The following is a 22,879-nucleotide window of genomic DNA, read 5'->3' as shown; positions in this document are numbered from 1 at the left end:
TTAGACCACGTGCTATTTGAGAGGAAGGACTATTTTGTTTTCTTCTTCTGTATACCCAATGCTTAGAATAGTTCTTGGTACACTGTAAGTTCATAATAAATTTGTCTGTCTGTCTATCTATCTCCAGGATGGTGTGACATTAATAGAAAATAGAAAGGTCAGAAAAAGTAAAAGAATTTTGAGGGAAAATCAAATGTTCCACTTGAGACATACTGAATTGAAGATCTTTAAGATATTCAGGTGGAGATTACTGCTGGCAGCTGGAAATATAGGGCTATACTTAAAGGGAGTGAAATCACAACTTCATTTATACATTTCAGTATCAACTAGAGGAGATAATTATTGAAGCATATGAGTGGAGAAAAGCTCCAAAGAATAAAGAAGGAATAGAGAACAAAGAAAACAGGACTGAGGAAAAGGGGATACTCATAATTAGAAGCATTGGGAAAAAGAGAAGTTGTTACAGAAGTAGATATCCAAAAGCTATCAATGCTAGGAGCTCCAAAGGTAAAGAAAAACAAGAAAACAAGAGTGTTTAACAGTGCCACGCTGCAGAAATACTGAGGAAAAATCTTTAATGTGCATCTGTTTTATGTAAGGCACTATAAAAGAAATAAAAGGCATGGTCCCTCAGAGATTCTTTGAATTTGAGAGTTGAAAGATACCTCTAACCCAACCCATATCATATCAACTACAACATGCCTACCAGGTAGTCACTCATTCTCCATTTGTAGACTTTTAATGGCAGGCAGTAAGGTGAGGGGGAGAGGGCAACCTGACCATCTCTATAGAGGCATTCCATTCCACTTTTGGACAGCTCCAATCGTTAGCAAGTCCTTGATAAAAAGACTGAACAGCAGAAGACTGGCTCTTTATGATCATTACTTCTGTTTTAAGATGTTTATTAACCACCTTTTTGGTAACATGCCTAGAACTTACCCAGGAATCAAAGTCAAGTTCATTGGCCTATAATCTGCAGAGTGTATTTTCCTTTCCTTTTTTAAAAAATCAGGCCAACATTTGCCTTTCTCTCTCAGGTGGGTTATAGTCTACTGGGGGAGATAGGGTATAAATATATGAAAAACTAAATAATATATGAACTAAAAAAAACTTCAGTACAATACATGAAAACACGCAAGACAACATTAATTGTCAAATGAGAGGTAAAAACAATGTGTACTCTGGAAATATATGAAAAGAAATGTGGGCCATGGAAGGGAGTATTTTTGGAAGACTTAATGAAGAGGGATTTCATTTCAATTGAAACATCTTTTAAGTAATTCAGGAATTGTTGAAGAACCAACATAAATCAGCTTCTGAATTCAGCTGTGGAAAAACTAAAAACAAAACAAAATAAACAACTAAAAAACCCCAGTGGCCTATGAGTCAGTCTTGCCAATAACCAGTTTTGTACCTTTGTCTAATTCATTACTTTCTCTGTTCTTCATGTTTATTGTAAAATGGAGTTGAACTACATGATCCCCAAGCCAACTTTTGGATCTAAACTCTCATGGTTCTATGGGGTATGGGGGAAGTGGAGGAGGGGCTGGGGGGGGGGTGCAGTTTAAAGACATAGTGAAAAACCTAACATAGAGGAAAGAAAAAAAACCTGACTAAAACACCACCAACAGTCCCCATGATATGCTATGGCACTGAAGGCAGAATCAGGAAAATCTGCATTTCAATACTGTCTCAGAAAATTATTAGCTGTGACCCTAGAAAAATAATTTAATTTCTCTCTGCCTTATCTATAAAATGAAGACTTAAGTGTCTCCCAAGTTCCTCCAAGATCTATGTTTATCCCATTACTTTTACCCACAAAAATAAACCATTTTGAGGAATAAAGTCACTGTCAGGAAAGAAAGTCTTGCACAGTAGAATACATAGAAGAAAAGGGAGATAGAATCCTTGAAAATGAGTCAAGAGAGTGGGAGGAATCATTATAAAATAATTTAACAGTGAAAACAAGGGGTTTGCTGATGTGTTCAGTAACTATAGTATACCACATGCTTTAGCCTGAAATTTCAGTATTTGTAGAGGGGAGTTTTTAAAAAAGAACATCAGTGACTATCTTTATTTCACATTTTATTGTATTATCTGAAGAAAAACCTGATGATGTCAGGGAGTCATAATAATGGGTCTAGGAGTTTCCATCCCACAGTGGTAGAAAAGGTAGGAGACTATGAGATAGCAAATCAAGATATTATAGGAATAGTTCAAGTGCACATGAGAATTAATGGAAGGAAAACCTGTTTTCTACTGGCCCCAAAAGGAGCCAAGCATGAAGAAGCCAATATCTGTTGAATTTAAAAAGGTATGTGTAATTTAACTACATTATTACCAGAAATCTTCTAAAGGCAAATTGATGTTCTTTGCAGGAAGAGGGTCTGGTCGGTCTACAGGTAGTATTCCCTCCATTTGCAGAGGCAGCCTCACATAGTAAAACATAGTAAAACACAGTTCGAGAGTCAGAGGACCTGGCATCAAATCCCAGTTCTGCAAACTTTGTGACCTTAGTTACTTCATCTGTAAAAAGGGATTTTTTGTCTCTAAAGGCCCTTTAAGTACTAAAATGCAATTATTCTTCATAGCATTAAAATTGGACATATTTTATAATGTTGGGAAATAAATATTGGCAAGAATTTCTTGATAGAATTTTACAACTTGGAATCACATTTTTCTAAGAAAGCACTTTTTTAAAAAAGAATATTCATCTGAAAACTGGTTTTTTAAAGGAGTTTAATTTAGGATTGAGAGAAGCAAAGTAGTATAGTAAAAGAAAAAGTACCAGATGTAGAGTCAGAGTACATCATGTCAAATCTCAGCTCTGCCATTCATTATCCACAATCTAGGTAAATCTCAATCTCTATGAATCTGTTTCTTCATCTGTAAAATGAAAATTGAACTAGATGACCTCCAACAACCCTTTCCAGCTCTAAAGTCTAAGTAAACTCCTTTCTCCACAGGACTTAGTCTGACAGATTCAGGTATATCCCAACGTAGGAAAGTAACAGTCATACTTTCTCTACATGAAGAGGTCTTGAGAATTTCAAATAAAATTATGCATTATAATTTCATTTTATGCAGCTTATAGCATAGCTGTGCTCATAGATCAATGTGTTGTCAAGAACAAATATAAAGGAATTGTTACCAATAAATGGCAAAAAAAAGAATAAAGAGAGAATAAAAGTCAACAAATGTGTTAGTGGTTACCTGTGCTCCCCACTCTCACCTAAAGTGTGAGCCCTGCATTCCATGCATGCCTATGCCTAATGGGGACATCTGAGCCAAGATCAGCATTAGGGACTCAATGAGGGCTCAACCTTCCTCTTATTTTCCTCTTCCTACCTTGTTCTGTGCTGGCCACTGGCCACTGTCTGGGATACAATGGTCATGCCTGTCCCCAATCCTAGATCCTTTTTCTGCCCTTCCACTCCCCATGTTTAGATTTTGAGGCATCTTGAAAACAATATTCATGTTTTTTTCTTCCACTTCTCTCTTTACCTCACACTCCCAAACTTGTGTGGAGTTAGGGATCGAGTTTGGAAATAAAAGTTGGGTAGTAACTGGAATTTTTTTTAAAAAGGTAGTCGTGGTCTTTCTCAGAAAAAACATTTCAGAGTGCTGAATGAAACTTTCCTTGACAACTCTGGATCTTCAGATGAAGATGATCCCTCCTTCCTCAAATACTTGAAGTAATCATCTTCAAGTGTCCCTTTGCCAAAACCCTTTGTTTTTACCTGTTACTCCATTTTGTGTCACAGTTTTTTTCTATTGCTCCTTCCCTTTGTTGGGTATGAAGTTCTTCGAGAACAGGAGCTATATTCTATCTATCTTGGCATTCCTGGTGCCAAGAACAGTGCCTTGCCCAAAGCAAGTACTTAATATAAGCCTGATGAACTAAGAAGAACATGTCTCTATAGATTAATAGTTGAGAAGTTTATATAAAATTAGAAAATAAAAATACAGCAAGAATGAGACTATAAGAATGAAATAAGTGAAAACATTAGAATAAGGTTAAAATGGGATATAATAGTTACAGTGACACTGATTCTACTAGACTCAATTTTGCCACAACACGCTAGGTTATGTAGCTATTTCTAAAGCCCCTGAAAGCACCCAACTATCCTAGTTAGAGTAAAACAAATCCTAAATTTATGATAACATACATAAATGAGATTTTCATGAAGAGCTTTCAAAAATAAAAAGATCTTACCCATTTTCTTGTTTATCTACCCTCAACATAAAATATTAACATATCCAATGTAAGTATACAAGAGTAACATATGTATAAAGTGTATTGAGTGCAGCAAGCAGCTGGAGTGACAGAAGTTGGGCAATGACCAAGAAGAACAACTGCAATGGGATTTACAAGGGTTATAAAAAGAACAAAATCCAATTTCTCAACTCTGAAATTGTCCATGTGCACATTTCAAAAATAGGCAATCACATAGTGGGTGTTAAATGTTAAAAGACCCTAAAAGCATTAATGTACCTTCCAAACTACCTACTTTCTTACTAGAAATAATTTAGACTGAATGCGCAAAAGAGCAATCTATGTTATAATAATGTCTAATCATTTAGCCATTATCTCAAGTACCTACAGTGTTTAGGATTATGGTTGGTGCTGGAGAGAATAAAACATTTAGATGAGATGTAGTACCTGCCTTTAAATACCTTATAATCTAGTTACATGGGTAACCATAAATCCTAACAGTTCATGGCAAGCAAAATTAGGGTCATAGATTTAGGAACATAAGGGAACTTAAGGATAATTTAGTTTAACCCAATTCGTGGATAGGGAAATTGAGGGTGAAAGAGGTAAAATGATTTACCCAAAGTTATATCAGTACTAAGACACAGAACCCGGAATCTCTGATTTCAAACCTGTTATTCTTTTTATTATACCATGCTGCCTCTTTCTCATTAGAGCGATGCAAAAAAAAAAAAGTACCACTTGAGTCCCAAGGGGAAAGGCTGTTAAACAGTAGAGAGGTTCAAGAAGGCTGATGAAAATTTGGTGGCATTTAAGATGGGTTTTACAGAATTGGGAAGGAAGTAAACCTATGACATATCAGGGGAGGTTATTCCAAGATAGAGATGAGCATGAGCAAAGCCATAGACGTGGGAAGCTATGTTGCCATGTTGAGAGGACAAAGGGTCAACTAGCCCAGCTTGGAGTACAGAGCATGAAGGGAAAAAGTAGAAGATAAGCTAAATGGATCACAATGTTTTGCAAAAAGCTCAAAGAATATGAGAGTTGGAATGGATTGAAAAGAACATGGGATTAGAGTCAGAATATCAGGGTTCTAGCCCTGGCTTTTTCATTTACTAGCTGTGATGTTGGAGATATAATTTCCTCTCTCCGAGCCTCAGTTTCCTCATTTGTAAAATGAAAAGGTTAGATTGGATGATCTCTAAGCATCTCCCTTCCAAATCTAACATTCTATATCTAAAATGAGAGAATTATTAAAAAAGAAGAGCATGACTCAGTGGATATAGGGGGCTGGCCTGAGAGTCAGGACGACCTAGGTTCACATCTTACTTTTGCTACATACCGGCTGGGTAACCTTGAGCAAGTAACTTAACCTCTCAGTGCGCTAAGCAGGTTGCAGAGAAGGTGCTGACCTAAATTGGTAAAGGAAGTTTCCTTGGTCTTTTATCACTGAACTCCAACTCCTATCCTAAATATACAAAGAGTTTATGACAGAATAATTTCAAATAGACAATGTGATCACTCAGACTCCTACTTACCGGGCACTAACAGTAGCACACATTAACACATCATTCAGCATGAAGAGTCGACGTTCTTTGGTTTTGACAATCTCTCCTTTGTCATTGTAAACGGTTTCTACCATGTCATCAGAACGAATGAGGTATCTATTGCCACTGCTGAGGAGCTAAAATTTCAAAATATTCAAAATAAAATAATAATAATTCATTACAATTAACCATTTAATGGAAAAACACATACAAATATCACGGTAGACTATATTTGTTCATATCGTTGCTTTGTTGTATAACTTTCTCAAAAGATTTAAAGAAAAGCCACGCTGACCTAGTTGCTCACAAATCCATGCCCTATGTATTTATTTGCAATTGTGCAAGTGACAGACAGTATTAAAAGAAGTTGCTCGTTATCAAAACAGGTATTTTCATAGCCAGGCATATAGAATCTTTCCTTTAAAAACAAACCGCCAAATTGACAGAAACTTGAGAAAAGGAATAATTCATTTATTTTTACCTACCACTTAGCCCAACAATTCTGTTTAAACTAATTCACCAAATCAACACTCCATCAGTTAGACTTCCAAGCCCTTGTTTACACTGTTACTTTATGAAACGTATTGCTTTCAAAATTTTTAAATTGTTGTGCAAGATTTGTGCATTTTGTCTATACTGAAGGATGTTCGTACATCAGTGAAATGACGTAGGAATCATCTATGTCATCTACAAAATAAAAGGGCTTTCCTTCTTGATCTCTTACATTAAAATTTAAATTGTAAACATAATCCATAGATTCATAGGAATATAGCCTGAGAACTACAAGAGACTTTGGAGGCCATGATTTTACAGATGAGAAACAGAAGCCTAGGGTAGTTAAGTGACCTTCCTATCACAAAAATTCTAGCTAAGTGTTAGAATGAGGATCTGAACCTAGACTGCCTGACTCCAAAACCAGTTTTCCATTATACATATATTGCCTCATTCCCAAACCACTTTGATATAAAGTAGCCCTTCCTCTATTTGTCTAATGGTAAACATATCAGTATAAAACATTTTCTTGCAACCACTTTTACTGTTGCTTCCCCAGTGCTAATAATTAACAAAATGGAAAACCCTAGATAAGCAATTTAATTTAGCACAACCAAATTGGGTTCCACAGTCTATTTAGAATTTGAGGCTATATAAGTAGTTGATTATTCAGCAATGTTTCTTCCAGTAACTAAAATCATTAGAGGTTTATGTGGTAAAGTGGCTGAGTGTTAAATATGAGCTGATCATTTGAAGAAGGCTCTGAAGTTTAAGGCCATTTTACTTTTTGGATTTGGGAGAGGAAAGTCTTAGAGAACATTAGCAAACAGAACTCTGTTTGGATTTCTGGTGGGCCAGAAGCTTCCCACACTCACAAATGCAGGTCATGACATTTTTTAGAGGAACAGACATATTGATTTTCTATATGACCATAGGCAAGTCATAACGTCCCTGAGCTTCAGACACCTCATTTATAAAGAGTTGTACTACATGAGCTCTAACTCCTATGCTTTTAAGAATTGAGCAAGACCTATTTTTTTCACTCAATTTCCTTATCTGTAAAATGATTAGGTTGAAATAGAAATTCTCTAAGCAATTTTCGAGTTCCAAAATTCTATAATTCCATACATCCCAGGTGTGCCACTTGCTATATCTGTGATAAATGAGTGGGACTTCACCTCTCTGGGCCTTGGTTTCTGTTAAAATCTGTTAAAAAAGAGGAAGGAAGTAGATGATTTCTAAGGTCCTTTCCAGTTCTAAATCTATGATCCTATGTAGTCTAGTCAAAAATCCTAAAGAATAAGTGCTCTGATCCCATTTTAAAAATAACTAGACCATAAGATTTAGAGCTTGAAGAGACCTGAGAGATCATCTACTCTAACTCTCATCTTATAGTGAGGAATAATGAAGGAATAATGAAGACCAGACAGGTGATATGATTTGTGTCAGATCATGCAAGGATTTGAACCTAGGTCCTCTGGTTCCACATTTTCATTCTATCACTGTCTAGACATGGCTGTGGAAATAATAAAACTGTTACAAAGAAAAGCAATAGTTATATTATTATTATTTCTTTGCTTTGCACATCTACACAGGTACTCAGCCCAGTGTTGCAAACGAAAAAAGTTCTCTGGCATTTGCCACATACTTGCAAGTATTAAATGAGAAGTGCATGCGGACAATTTCAAGAATGTTATTTTTTTTTCTTTATATAGTATGTAGATACTGACAAATACAGTGATAAAATCAATAGACATTAGAGAATAATGGTGATCTGTAAAAAGCAAAAGGCTCTTACTTGGCATGATATAATGTAAAATTGGGGGGGAGGTTAAGATAGTATAAAAAACTACAGGGCAATAAAGAACTCATATGCCTAGAATAAAGATAAAATGCCTCTTTTTAAAAAAAATTCCTTATAATTTTCAATAATACATAACAAAGTATGCAAATTGGCAGGTGTCCACTAACCAGGTAGGTCCTATAGGAAGTTAGCCAAACACTCAAGAAAATTAGATTACTTGGAAGAGTTTTTTTCTTTAAAACATAAAAGCCCTTAAATCTAGGGACTGTTTCCAAAAAACTAAAGCATATCATTCTTGGAAATCTGGCAAATATGACAAAGATTAGTTAAAAAATTAGCAAATGCTTTGGGCTGTTATTTCAGACCATATTTTGAAAGAGAAAAGAATATGGTGACTTTTAAAATATTAGTGAAAACTTTCTAAAAAAGTTACAGTACATTGGTACATAAAGAGAAAGCAGAAGTCTAAGGATATAGGTAAAAAAAAATGTGTTCAACCTTGTTCAGATATCTTTCATTTATGGCTTTTGCTATCTGCTTGATTTCACATCGCTGATCTGCATCTCTTTTTCTTTCATTGAGCTTCTCTGCTAATGTTTCAAGCTCCGTAAGCGCCATCTGCAGGGGTAGCCTGTCAGGGTGTCCTTTTGTGGTGTTCTTCAACATGTCCTTTTGGGGGAAAAAAATGATAGAGCTAAGAGGGAAAGGTATGATGGCTCCTGACAAAGAAAGAGAAGTAGACTGCTATCCTCCAGAAACTTCTCATCCCCCACAACTGCGTTATTCATGACTCCTGGGAAAGAAGGAAATGACATTAATTGCTTCTAGAGAAAAATAAATCAAGCACCTTGGGAACAAGACTTGCCTCCAGTGAATCACTATTTGGCTGAACATGCAAGCAGCCTTTTTGGAAAAGAAACAATGGCTTATGCAATGGCATCATTAATAGAAAAAATAGCTAGTCTTTTATAATAAAATGAATACTGATTCTCTGCCTAAAGCCATCCCCTGAAGGCTCATTGTGGGACAGAAGGGAGTCTGGGTTCTCAAAGGCTACGCCAGAGGAGCAAAAGGTCTGGCAGGTCCTACCAAACTGGAAAGGCTGCAAATACAAGCCCAGCAATGGCTTTTATGTACTGAATAAGAAGTAAGAATACTAGATGGCATTATGCAATCTTTGAAACAAGTTCCTTTCCGAAGTTTTGCTCACCAGAATATTGTTTACAAAACCCTAGCACTAACTTTTCCTCCACTGAGACCATGTTAAAATTAGTGTCCTTCCCTCTACCAGCAAATGCAATGCTGTCCTATTCCTGTGTCTGTGTGGTATATCTGGGGACTCATGAATAGAGCTACAGCCTTGTATGATGACTCACAAACACTTTTACACTTTACACACTCCTCCATGAAACAACTGTGTTCTATTTCAAATGACTGATTTTTAAAAATATGCCATTTACTATTTGTAGGATTATGCTGTGTATTCTCCAATGCTTAATATCAATTTAACATAGGACAGGCAAGAGACATATTCAAGGATACATACAGTAATTCTATACCTTTCTAACCTGATCTCTGCTCTTCTCCAAAATGAAGCCTCACTCCAACCACTATAGTCTCCTCAATGTCAACTGAACATGACAAGCTTATTCTCAACCCCATCTAAAATAATCTTTAAAAATCAACCCATAAATATTAAGTTTCTACTATTCACAGTGCTAGGGAGTAGGAAATGCAAATACAAATGAGAGATAATATACACCCTCACAAAAAAGAGACATAAAGTTCACATTTTATAGAGGGGATAAAACATGTTCAGAGGTCAATAAATGCGGTGTATCTCTAAGAGAAACCAGAAGTGATTTCAGGAGGTAGGGTGCCCATTTAACAAGCAGAGGGATCAGAAAAGTCCTTGTAAATGAGGTGGCTCCAGATCTAAACCTTGAAGGGAGATTGAGATTTCAAAAGAGACAGGTGAGGAAGAAGATGATTCTAGGCATGGGGGAGGGGAGGCTAAGAGGGCAGGGAATGGCAATGGAGGTAGGAGATGAAATGTAGAATATGGACAACAGCATGTTGCCTAGTTTGTCTGGACCACAGCATATAAGATGGGGAGTAATCTGGTTAAGATATAGGCTGGAACCAGATTGCGAATGACCTTAAATATCAAATGGAGGAGTCTGTATTTTATTCTAGAGGCAATGAAGTTCCTTCAGCAGGGGAGTAACATGGTCAGACTTGAACTTGAGAAATTGAATTTGGAAGCTGTGTGGAGGACAGATTGCAGAGGACAAACAAGGAGACCAAATAAGAGGCTATTTCAACTGTCCAGGCAAGAGGTGATGATTGCCTGTAGCAGAATGGTGGGTATGAGTAGAAAGGAGGACAGATGTAAGAGACAAGATAAGACTTGCCAACTGACTGCATATGTAGGGTGAGAAGGAAGTGCTGAGGATAGAACTTCTGAACCTAGGTTACTGTAAGAATGGCAGAGCCCTTGACAGAAACAGGGAGGTTGAGAGGAGGAGGTATATTAGGGAGAAAGATACATTGTTTGTTTTGAGGTATGCTAAGTTTGTAATACCTGTGGAACATCTGGGTGATATCTAGCAGAATGCAGGAGATTCAGAGCTAGAGTCAGAAGACTAGGGCTGGATATATAGTTCTGAGTTCATCTGCATAAATGATGGTTAAATCTCTAAGGAAAAGTTGAATTTATGAGGAAAGTGTTTTATAAGCCTTGAAGGATTATAGAAATGAGTTATTATTATCTCCATAGTGTGCTGTGTGTATCATATGGAACTCTTTGGGAAAAAGAAGCCCATCATAAGACCTAGAGTGCTTCAATATTCAAGGCCCTAGAGGGCCTTCAATATCATCTACTCTAAAACCAGGAGCTTTACAGATGAGAAAAGCAGAGATGAAAGGAGAGAAACTATCTTCCCTAGGGTCACACAGATAGTAAATTACAAATCCAGGATTTGAACCCACTCCATGGGACTTGAAACCCAGTATTCTTTCCATGAGGATCTACTCCCAAAGGACTGAATTTAAAAATACCTCAAAGCACCAAGCAAATTTTTGTATCAATTGACAAGCCTGGGCCAGACAGAATCAACAGATTCTTTCTAGAAATGCTTAAGGAAGTTATCCAAAGCCAATAACGTTAGTGGCAGAATTACTGAAGCCACGTCTGTATGAGTGCTTCTGTTTGAAAGCAGCTTTGACAGCTTCACTCATATGATGCTATGCTTATAAGATCCCCTGCCTGCTTCACCACCCCTGTCTGTTGTACCAATGTATCTTTAGGGCAAAAAGGCTAAGAATTTCAGGAAAAGGCACATCTACACAGACTGGGCAAAAGTGTCTTATGTTATGCCCATCAAAGGATGCCAACGATTTTCAGCTACACCAAAAGCTATTATGTTACTCCCTGAAACTCTGGTATAGGTCATAGAATCACAAAACCTGGGCATGTATATTCTGTTCAATTTAACAAGCATTTATTAAGCACTTGCTACATTCAAAGACCTTGGGGTAAGGGAAGAAAGGATGGAGCTGGAAAAATATCAGACTCAGCATCTCCTTAACAGCAGCCCCTGATAGACTGTTATCTAGCCTTTACATGAAGACTTCCAGTGAGAAGCCTTGAAGCACTTACCTTATCCAACACATGCTAAATATCTATTGGGATTTAGCAAGTTTTTCTCAGTTTTTGCTTTTGTTTGGTATTGTTAAACACACCACTCAATCCCTCAAGAAATATATACAACTTGAATAAGTCAGACTTGGGAGTTTTGTCATTATAAAATAATATCTATTTAGACGTTAATAATAATGGCTAATATTTAGATAGTGCTTATTATGTGCCAGATGTTGTACTAAGCACTTTACAAATATTATCTCATTTGACCCTCACACCAACCTTCAGAGGAAGGTGCTATTATTATCCTCATTTTACAGATGAAGAAACTGAGGGAAACAGAGGTTAAGTGACTTGTCTAGGGTCACAAAGGTAGTGAGTGTCTGAGGCTGGATTTGACCACAGGTCTTCTAACTCCAGACCCCGTGCTCTATCCACTGTGATGACAAGTTACCAGCTCAGTTTCTTAAACCAGAATCCACAGACAGCCTCTCCTTCCAGATAAATTTCGGTGGTGGGGGTGGGGGTGGTGTCCTGAAAACTAAGGTGGGAAAAATTACATCTTCATTTTCACTAAGTTTTCCTCCGATTATGAATATAGGCAACAAATGTTATTCTGAGAAGGGCTCCATAAGTTTCATCAAACAAAGGGGTCCATGACAAAGAAAAGTTTAAGAACTCCTGCTCTGAGATTTACAAAATGTCTTAGGAAAGTGAGGCCCAGAAATGTGAAGTGACTTGCCAGGCTCATATAGGTAGTATCAGAGGTAGAATCTGAATGCAGATCTTTCTTGGACCTCCAATTTACCACTTTTTGAGTTACACAGCTACTTGGCTCTTTAAGGGAGCTGGGGTGGGGAGCAGCAATAGATATAGAGACATAGAGAGAGAGATAGACAGAAAGATAGGTAGGTAGATATAAATATAGGTATAGTCCATCGCTGTAGGAGTGGAAAAGAGCTTTAGTTCCATTTTACCTCATGTTGTACATTTCTTTCCTTTGATAAGCAGTGTGTTCTGAGTTCTTAAATAAATAAAATTTTCACATAAACTGAGATGAAAGAGAATTGCCTCAAAACAATAGGCTGGTCATAGTGACTCAGTAAAAAAGAACCCTGGCTATCTGAAAAATAATGGAAAGAAACTAGATGGCTTTTGAGGTCTCTTCCTGCTCTAAATCTATGATCCTAGGAACAATTAAAAGTACTCATCAAAGGAGACTTCTTGGTGTATCAAATTTCTTTGATAAGGGTTTGGTATCCAACTTACACAAACAATTTATAAATATGTATGTACATATAAATATATACATCACATATTTTTATATGTGCAAATATGTGACTAATAGGCATTCTCCAATAAATGGTCAATGGAAATTAACAAATAATTCTCAAAAGCATTGCAAAGTGTTAACAACCACATGAAAGAATGCTACAAATCACTAATAACAAGAGAAATGCAAAGCAAAACAACTCCGAGGTTTCACTTCAAACCTTGCAAATTGGCAAAGATGACAAAAAATAGCAATAGGCAATGTTGGATTGGTTGTGGGATGATAAGCATGCTAATGCATTGTTGATGGATCTATGAACTGGTACAGACATTCTGGAAAGCAATTTAGAATTATTCAAGTAAAGTGACTAAAATGTCTATAACTTTTGACCCAGAGATTCCATTGCTGGGCTTAGACCCTAAAGGGAATCATTGATAAGAAGAAAGTCAAAACATATGCCAAAATATTCATAGCAGTGCTTTTTTGTGATAGAAAAGAATTGGATGAAAAGTACATGCCCATTGACTGGGGTATAGCTAAACAAATTGTGGTACAAGAATGTGATATTACTATACTGTAAGAAATAACGAATGTGATGAATCCAGAGAAGCATGGAAAAATCTATATGAACTGATGTAGGTTGAAATAAGTAGACCCAAGAAAAAAGTAGAAAATACTGACTGCAACAGTTTAAATAGAAAGAACAACCACACACCAAAAAACAAAAGTAAATATGGCAAAATTATTAAATTGCACATGATTCAAATAAGGAAATATAAGAGGACATTCCCAACCCACCCCTTCATGGAAGTGGGAAGTCCACAGGTGTACATTGAATGTTTTTAGACTTTTTCAATATGCTATTTGCTTCTAGGGCTGCATCCCAAAGAGATCATAAAGATGGGAAAAGGTCCCACATGTACAAAAATATTTATTGCAGCTCTTTTTGTGGTGTCCAAGAACTGGAAATCAAGGGGATGCCCATCAATTGGAGAATGGCTGAACAAGTTGTGGTATATGAATGTAATGGAATACTACTGTGCTATAAGAAATTATGAGCAGGCGGACTTCAGGAAAACCTGGGAAGACTTATAGGAACTGATGCTGAATGAAGTGAGCAAAACCAGGAGAACATTGTACACAGTAAGAACCACAATGTACAATGATTGATTTTGATAGACTTAGCCCTTAGCCCTTAGCAATTCAAGGACCTAAAACTTTTCCAAAGGACTCATGATGGAAGATGACATCTACATTCAAAGAAAGAACTATGGAGTCCAAATTCAGAGTGAAGCAGCCTCTTCTCTTTTGTTTTGTTTTGTTTTGTTTTGTTTCCTTTCTCATGGTTTCTCCCATTCATTATAATTCTTCTATTCAACATGACTCATGTGAAAATGCATTTAATAGAAATGTATGTGTAGAGCACATATCGGATTGCATGCCATTTTGGGGAGGGAAGGGAACGGGAGGGGGAAAAAATTTAAAACTTATGGAAATGAGTTTTGAAAACTGAAAATAAATAAATTAAATATTTTTTAAAAAGCTATTTATTTTTTGAGATGACTCTCTGGGAAAGGTATGGGGAAGAATACTAGAGAAAACTATGGAGATATAAAAAACAAAAGTCATCAGTAAAAACTTTAATAAAAAAAAAGACACTTCTTGGCAGTGTTTCCCAAATACCAATTTAGGCCTAAGGCTGAGTCAACTAATTAATGTCTAATCAATTTTAATAAGCAGAAAACCTACCCGATGTCCATTTGGTTTAATTAAAATGAGCAGCTGATTGAATCTGAAGAGTAATAACAAAAGAGAAATTAGGACATAGTATAAATCTAAACCACCAGGGTGGAAAACCATCAGGGATCATGTTCAATAAGCATGCCCATTTATTTTATAAAGGTAAACGATCTCCTTTCAGTTCTGTCTTATAACCTTTTGAGGTGTTTCAGAGATGCTTATGTGCTACAAACTTGTACATAATAGACCCTTTGCCACCATTCTTCTATAGATAGCAAAATGCACAATACATTAATCCTAAGTTTAAAGAAATATTTTGCTAATGAAATGCTTAAAATTTCTCATCAATTTGTAGATAATTTGATCTCAACAAAAGTTCTCAGTTTAAATATTAATTATTCCTTCTATTTCTTACATCTCCAATCTCTCCTTCTTCTTCTATCTACACAGATGCTTAGATTTTCCCTTACCTAGAGCTTAAAAAATCCTCTAAAATCTGCAACCTCATTGATGCCTTTTCTATGTCTGTTTCTGTCTGTCTCTGTTGGCCTCTCTGTCTCTCTCACCACTCTCCCCATCTCTCCTCTCTCCCTCATCAGAATTTTAACAGACTTGTCTGTATTCACCAACCTCACTTCCTCTCTCTTCTTATTTCCTAACTCCTTTCAAGCTGGCTTCAGTCCCTCCCACTCACAATGGAAAACTGCTCTCTCGAAAGTACAATAACAGACTCTTTAACCAAACTAATGATTTTTCCTCAGTGCTCATCTTCTTTGGCCTGTTGACAGCATTTGACACCTTTCATCAGCTCCTCCTTCAGTTTCCATGACATTTCACTCTCCTGATTTTTCTTCTTCATTTGACACTGATGACCACCATCTTTTTTCTTTGGGCTTTTAGGACATTGTTCTCTCCTGTCCTCCTCCTATTCATTCAATTCCAGTGTCATACTAATATTCCTTAGATACAGCTCCAATCACCTCAAGTTAGCAAGCACTTAAGTGTCAAATATGTGTTAGGCACTATGCTAAGACCCAGGGATATAAAGAAAGGCAAAAAAATAGCACCTGCCCTCAGAAAGCTTAAAATCTAAAAAAGAAGACAACATGCAAATAATTCTGTACAAAGAAAACATATACAGTTTAATTGGAAATAAAAATCCCGAAGGAAAGACACTAGCATTAATGGAGACCTCAAAGGAGTCTTATTATTTATTGAAAAAATTCCAGTCTTCACAGCCTGATATTCAATATTATCCACAATTTAATAGGAACATCAGCCTCCCCCACCTATAGGGATTAGAGAGAAGACCTCCTCATTTTGGAAAGATTAAAAGACGTTTAAAAGATGTATTATGGGAAAGTGGAATAACTGCCATTTACCTGGAGGAGGAGAATAAACTGTGGGAAGCGTTGTATTGGCTTCATCATCAAACCATAGAGGGTAATTCGATCAGGACTTGATTCTTGGCACTGCTATAAGAAGAAGGTTAGACTGTTTATTTCCATTCTAAAACTGCTTGACATTTGATTTGAGGAAGCAATTTTCTAATCCCTAAGGCTCTCTACAGAGGACAGAAACTAAATGGTTGAGGAAGGAACTCATTGATGTTCACGGACTTGGCTATTAGTTTCTTAATGCAGTAACAGGTTCTACCTAATAGAAATTTTTCACCAACATTTATGTTACAAAACATTTTTTTCTTTGTTATGGGAGAATTTTTCACAGCACTCAAAGGGTCATAATTCATCAGCCTCATAACTTGCCTTGCCTCATGCTTAACAGACCATAACAATTCTCCAACCTGCCTTTACAGAATAGGGGGCTTCCTAGGATCTCTACATTTGTCACAAATTCATTTTAATCTTTATCAAACTTTTCAATGGGAAGGATGTGCCACTAAATCCGAATATACAAAGATGGGGCATTATAGCATCTAAAAGTTACAGGATCTCTGCGATATGGTCTAGTGCCAAGAGCCGGATCTAGGGCCAGAAGAACTAGGTTTGAGTTCCAGCTCTGCCACTTACTAGCTGTGTGACCCCAGGCAAGTCCTTTAACCCCTCAGAGTTCATCTGTAAAATGAAACAAGTATTCCTGATTCTACCTACCTTACAGGGATATTGTGAAGGAGTACTTTGTAAACCTTGAAGTGTTCTAGAAATGAGTTATTTTTATTGCTGTCTAAACATTATTAAACTAAACTCAACAAACATTTTTAAAGTACTTCACAAATCATCCCTTTGAGAGGATCATTGATTTAAAGTGGAAATGACTTTGGACATGTAGTTCAATCACCTCATTTCCATGATCACATGGGTAATTAAATAGCAGACCTAGGATTCAAATCCAAGGTCTATTAATTCCAAATTCAATGTTCTTTCCCCTATACTATAATGTGTGTGTGTGTGTGTGTGTGTATAATATATATGTATGTATATATGTGTATATATGTATACACACACATATGTATGTGTATATGTGTGTGTGTATAGCATACTATAATATGTGTATATATATATTGCTAGTAATGGGGAAAAAAGTGTTTTGGCCTAAATAAGGCAAGTATGCTTTTTGGGTAGATCTACTCAATAGAAAAAAATGCTAGAACTAGAAACAGAAGACCTGGGCTCAAATACGAGCTTTGCCACTTACTAAAGTTTTGAACTGATAATGCATTTATGAAATAAAGGCAGGTATACCTCATTCTTTGGGTACTCACTGGAAAAAATCACAATTGGAAGAGGGAAATGGGGCAGCAATCACACCTTAATTAAACACTGAGGGTATGTATGGGGAGCAAAAAGCCAATAAAGGCAGAGACAAGTGGCAAAAAGTGAAAAGGGGTAAAGAGACAGATAATGTGGGAACAGGGGATAGAGTAATGTAGGCAGGCAGTGTGAGGAAGAGGATGGGGAAGGGGAGAGGCAGAGTGTATCATTCAAGTGACCATGAATTAGAGTTGGGAGGATTTAACATATGGACCTGATGGAGATGGAAGAGTGCTCTAGGGACAGGAGTTTGAGATCTCATTTTTATAAGATTTCTTTTGGAAATAGACCATCTTTTCTCTGTGCCACACAACTAGTCTTAGATGGCACATGAACCCAGGACTTTCTGACTCCAAGTCCAGCACGCAATTCACTATCTTTCCAACCCTAGTGCAAATTAGGTTGATGTCAAGCTTCTTTATATGGCTACCACAGTATCTGAAGAGGAAATTTAATTTGATCCAAACATGCAGCAAGCTTTCGTATCCTATTTTTATCATACTACCTGATATGCATCCTAGGTCTAGGGGAAAAGCACTGCCAGCTGATTAAATAGCATGTGTCAATATTCATTAGGCCTTTATAAGGGGTAGGGGGAGAGAAGTCAGTAAAACATTCTTTATCACTTCAAAGACAGATAGCCACAAAGTAGGGTCTTCAGTTATCTCCAACTAAACATCAAAGGAAAAAGAAAAACAAATGCCTCCCCTGGTAGGGACCCAGTATACTAAGGGGTTTGGCTTTTCAGTCCTTTATTATTAGACCTGACCCCAAAAGAGGCTACTGTGACAAATCAGAACATGCTCTTTGTTATTTCTATCATGATGTTTTAGAAGAGCAAGAGAAAGAAACCTTCTTTTTAAATGTTGCCTCAACATATCTAATTCAATTTTTTACTTCTTTACTTTTATATAATAGTTAACGTTTATATAGCACTTTAAGGTTTTCAAAGCATTTTATACATACGTTGTGTTATCCTTGCAACAACTCTGGAAAGTAAGTGCTATTATTATCCCCATTTTATGGATGAGGAAATTGAGGCAGACAGAGTTTAAGTGACTTGCCCCGGGTCACACAATTATAACATATCTGAAGTCATATCTGAACTTAGGCACAGTGCTCTATCCTCTACATCACACAGCTATATGACCATAATACAAGGTTGGTTTTTAATGTTGTTTTTCTGATTCTAGATTTAATTGGGTAACTCCCCATGAGCAGATTTCTTATGCCAATGCAGACTGACAATTTTGTGACAATTTACAGTCTGAGAGAATTACCTAGGGCACCAAGCGGTTTGCCTAGGGCCACACAGCCAATAAACTTCAAAATTATATTCCAATAACACTGATTTTCAATGATCTTAAAACACTTTCCTAAAACATCTCAAATTCTAAGATCAGCTCAAAATCTCTAGTTTATTACTATTATTTATACATTTATGGCAAATAATATTCTATATATGAAGGCTGGAAATAGTGATCATATATATAGAATTCTGGTATCTATCTTAGATATGGATACCTTTAGCCACTTCCATTTTAAATGGAGAGTGTTGAAATAAAATATGAAATAATATAATAAGAAAAAAATACTTACCTTCAAAAAATCCAGAAAAGCTGGTTTGGTAGCACATGTTTTCTTGAGAATTCCCACAGCTGTACTAAAATTATTCACATATTCACTGTAAGCATCCAGCACCATGGATTTGGAAAACTAAAACATGAGTAAATTAATAATATTCAGGAATATATAAATATGCAAAGAACAAAGTCTACAAATTTTAGCTTAGTATGAAAGTCTATATTTCATGAGTATCCTTTAAATTTCTACAATGTTAAAAAAAAATAAAACCTTCACAGCTCCTGTTTGTTATAATGAACTTCTCATTAGTTGTCTTAAGACTGGCTGAATTTGGAATTATACTAAAAAGTCACTAAACTAAACTCTACATAGCGTTTGACTCAGTGATACCACTATTAGGCATGGATTACAAGAAGATCAAAGACAGAAAAAAAGAACCCACTCATAACAGAACATCTAAAGCTTTACTTTATGCTACAGCAAAAAAAAAAAGAAGGAAGGTATGCATTCCATCAATTGGGGAATAGCTGAACAGATCATAGTGACAAGATCATACTGTCACAGAAAATAATGAATATGAAAAATTCAGAGAATCTTGAGGAAACATATGAACTGATATAGAGTGAATGGTAACAATTTGTACATGATCTATAATAATGTAAAGGAAAATAATAATGAAAGACTAATCCAGGGGTGGGGAACCTGAGGCCTCAAGGCCATATGTGGTCCTCAAGGTCCTCAAGTGCATCCCTTTGATTGAATCTAAAACTGTTTTCAATTAAAGGGATGCCCTTGAGGGCCTACAGGGCCATACATGTGGCCTCGAGGCTGCAGGTTCCCCATCCCTGCTCCAATCAAGGAGGTAACCAATGAATACCACTGAGGTTTGGTGGTGAAGCATACATACTCCTATCTCTCAGCAGAGGTGGGGAACTCTAGGTGTGGAATAAGGCATTCATTTTCAGGAATGAACTAAATATTACTCTGCTTTGCTTGATTGTACTTATTTGCTAAAAGAATATGTGTTTTGGGGAAAAGGAGGAGTTATTGGAAGTGATGCTGATATGAAAATGAAATGAGCATTAAAAAGCATTAAAAACATAATTTTTAAATATTACTTTTTCAGCATCATATAGAAGTGACTGGAGTAGTGAGAGACCTGAGATAGGAATACCAATTAGGAATCTGTAATCTAGATATGAGGTGAGGAAGACTTGAACTAAAGTGGTAGCTCTATGAGTGGAATTAGAGATGTGAAGAAAACATGTGCTACCAAATGAGCTTTTCTGGATTTTTGAAGGTAAGTATTTTTTCTTATTATACTATTTCATATTTTATTTCAACACTCTCCATTTAAAATGGAGAGACATGAAGGTAGAAACAGCAAGTGATTGGCTATGTGGGGTGAGGAAAAGTGAGGAGTTCAGGATAATGGCAATATGCACTAAGACACTAGAAGGATTATGGAGCCTTTAATATAAATAAGGATATGTTCAATAGATAGCTAGTGATCTGAGACTAAATCTTGGGAGAGATACTAAAGCTAAAGATAGAGGCATCTAGGAACCGTTAATTTACAGATTATAGTTAGGTCCATGAAAAATGAGATAATTACAAGAGTGAATATATAAGAAGAAGATTAGAAAGCCCAGGACAGTACCGTGAGGAATCATCTACCACTAGTGTGATTGATGAAGATGACGAACCAGCAAAGGAAACTGAGAAAAAGCAGTCACACAAGTAAGAGGCAAATCATGAGAAAACATCACACACACACACACACACACACACACACACGCACAAAACAAAGAAAACAGAGTATCTAGGAAGAAAGGGTGGTCAGCAGTGTCAAAAGCAGCAGATAAATCAAGAAGAATTAGGACTGCAAAAAGATCAATAGATTTGGCAACTAAGAGATCATTAGTAACTTTGGAAAGAGCAGTTTCAGCCCAGTGATAATGTAGATAGCCAGATTACAAAGGGCTGAGGAATAAAAAAAGAGGAAGTAGAGGTACTGAGTATAGAAAACTTTTTCAAAGAGTTTGGCTGACAAAGGGAAGAATACAAGATGTTAGCCTAAAGGAATTGTAGGGTCTAATGAAGATTTTTTTAAGGATGGGGACAACTTGACCATGTTTAGAGGATATAGAAAGGGATCAAGGTGATAGGGAAAGGTTAACAATTTGAAAGAGAGAGGGTTAAAGGATGCAATCTGCTGAAGAAGGGATGGAGTGGATGCAAGTGCACATGCAGAAGGACTGGTCTTAGCAAGGACAACCTTTTTGTCAGACTAGAGGAAAGAAGGAGAGAGTAGAAGATGATATCAATGAATATTTGCAATAAAGAAAACAGAAGAGGGAGCACATGTTGAATGTCCTCAGTATTTTCTTTAAAGAGACAAGCTAATGGAAAGTGGGAAGAGGAGAAAGTATGGAGACTTTGAGGAGGAAATAATTGGTCTGGAATAGTTTCTGTGAAGAGGGAGGGACAGAATCAATTAGAAAAGAATAAAAAGTTTACTTTGCTTCAGGGATAGCCCAGTTGAGACTGGAGTACATACATTTGCAACGCAAAAGTCAGCATAATTGTGAGACTTCCTCCAGATTTGTTCAGTGGCTCAAGTAGGATCAAAGGAGGAATATGGTGGGAATAATCCAGGGCTGGGGTTTGGCAAAAGAAGAGTGTATATAGGACAAATGGAGGAGAGGGAGGGATGGTGGAGAGGGATAAGAGAAGAGGATAGTGTGGAGTTGAAATGGCTAACTCTTCAATTGAGATTGGAGAGAGAAGAAGGTGAAGTCAAAGCAGATATCTGCTATCTATATAGAAAGCACTATGTAATATCTTTTGACTGACTTTCATATTACAAAGACCCAGCCTAATATGAGAATTTATGAAATTTTCACATTTTAAATACAGCCCTGTAACAGCAATTTAGATTTGAAGATCTTTCTCACCCATTAATAGGCCATATGACCTGCTTACATCACAGGAAGCCTAAGTCATATGTGTGGGAGGCGCTTGCTGAGAGGAAAAGGAAATTGTGTCACAGGAAATGCTCAGAGAGCAGTTGCTACAGTTAGAGCTGAGGGAAAGAGCAGACATGTGGTGGCTGTGAGTGAGTTTTTGGGAAGGCCCCAGCAGGGGGGCAGATGGTTTTGGGATAGAGTGCCATTCTCTGCTGTGGTATTGTATATCAAATTCTTTGCTGCTGTGATGGATCGGGCATATTGGTTGTGGGATCTGGTTGTTTGATGTCTGAATAAATGGTTTACTACTTCAACCTTCTATGTGGAGAGTCTTGTATATTTTGTGATATAGAACCACATAGACATTTTGACAATTATATATATTGTGATTATTGTCTTGCTGATACAAGCCCATATTAAAAATGGAGAGAAATAATACAATGTAGTGGATAGGGAGCCAGCTTTGGAGTCAGGAAGACTAGATTTCAAATTCTGCCTTTCACACACACAAAAATGTGAACATGAGCAAATTACATTAACCTCTCAGTGTCCTGATAGTCTTCTAAGTTTCTAAATTTCATACTAATTTTCAAATAGCACTACCCAAAGGAGTTTCACACTGGGGACTCCCCTCAATAATGAAATCATAAGTCTGGATAAAAGAAATCTCCAAATAAAGTTCAGGAAACAGCATCAGGACAGTTTAAAATGATACTGAACCATTATAAAACTTTATTCATGCATTATGGGATAATACACTAGACCACTGAAACAATTTTGCTCCTGATTTCTATTTTATTTGACAAACTACATCTTCTTCCTTAATATTCTGAATATTAA

The 22,879-nt window shown here is 36.6% G+C and overlaps 1 protein-coding gene across 4 annotated transcripts in view; it reads right to left on the bottom strand.

Annotated features, from left to right (window-relative positions):
• ARHGEF10 (Rho guanine nucleotide exchange factor 10) overlaps positions 1–22,879 on the bottom strand; it is a 244,523-nt gene that overhangs the window by 108,086 nt on the left and 113,558 nt on the right. For 3 of the 4 annotated variants that reach the window (XM_036752754.1, XM_036752756.1, XM_036752758.1), the window contains 4 exons: positions 19,086–19,202; positions 16,098–16,190; positions 8,558–8,728; positions 5,755–5,900 (listed from right to left, as the gene is read on the bottom strand). In XM_036752754.1, coding sequence (XP_036608649.1) covers positions 5,755–5,900; positions 8,558–8,728; positions 16,098–16,190; positions 19,086–19,202 — 527 coding nt within the window. The remainder of the gene's footprint in view (positions 1–5,754; positions 5,901–8,557; positions 8,729–16,097; positions 16,191–19,085; positions 19,203–22,879) is intronic. The other variant, XM_036752755.1, reaches the window with a different exon arrangement.

Source organism: Trichosurus vulpecula, chromosome 3 (genome assembly GCF_011100635.1).
Source record: "Trichosurus vulpecula isolate mTriVul1 chromosome 3, mTriVul1.pri, whole genome shotgun sequence".
NCBI classification, from domain to species: domain Eukaryota; kingdom Metazoa; phylum Chordata; class Mammalia; order Diprotodontia; family Phalangeridae; genus Trichosurus; species Trichosurus vulpecula.
Note: the sequence above shows the minus strand (reverse complement) of the source record. Positions and strands in the feature narration are given on the sequence as shown.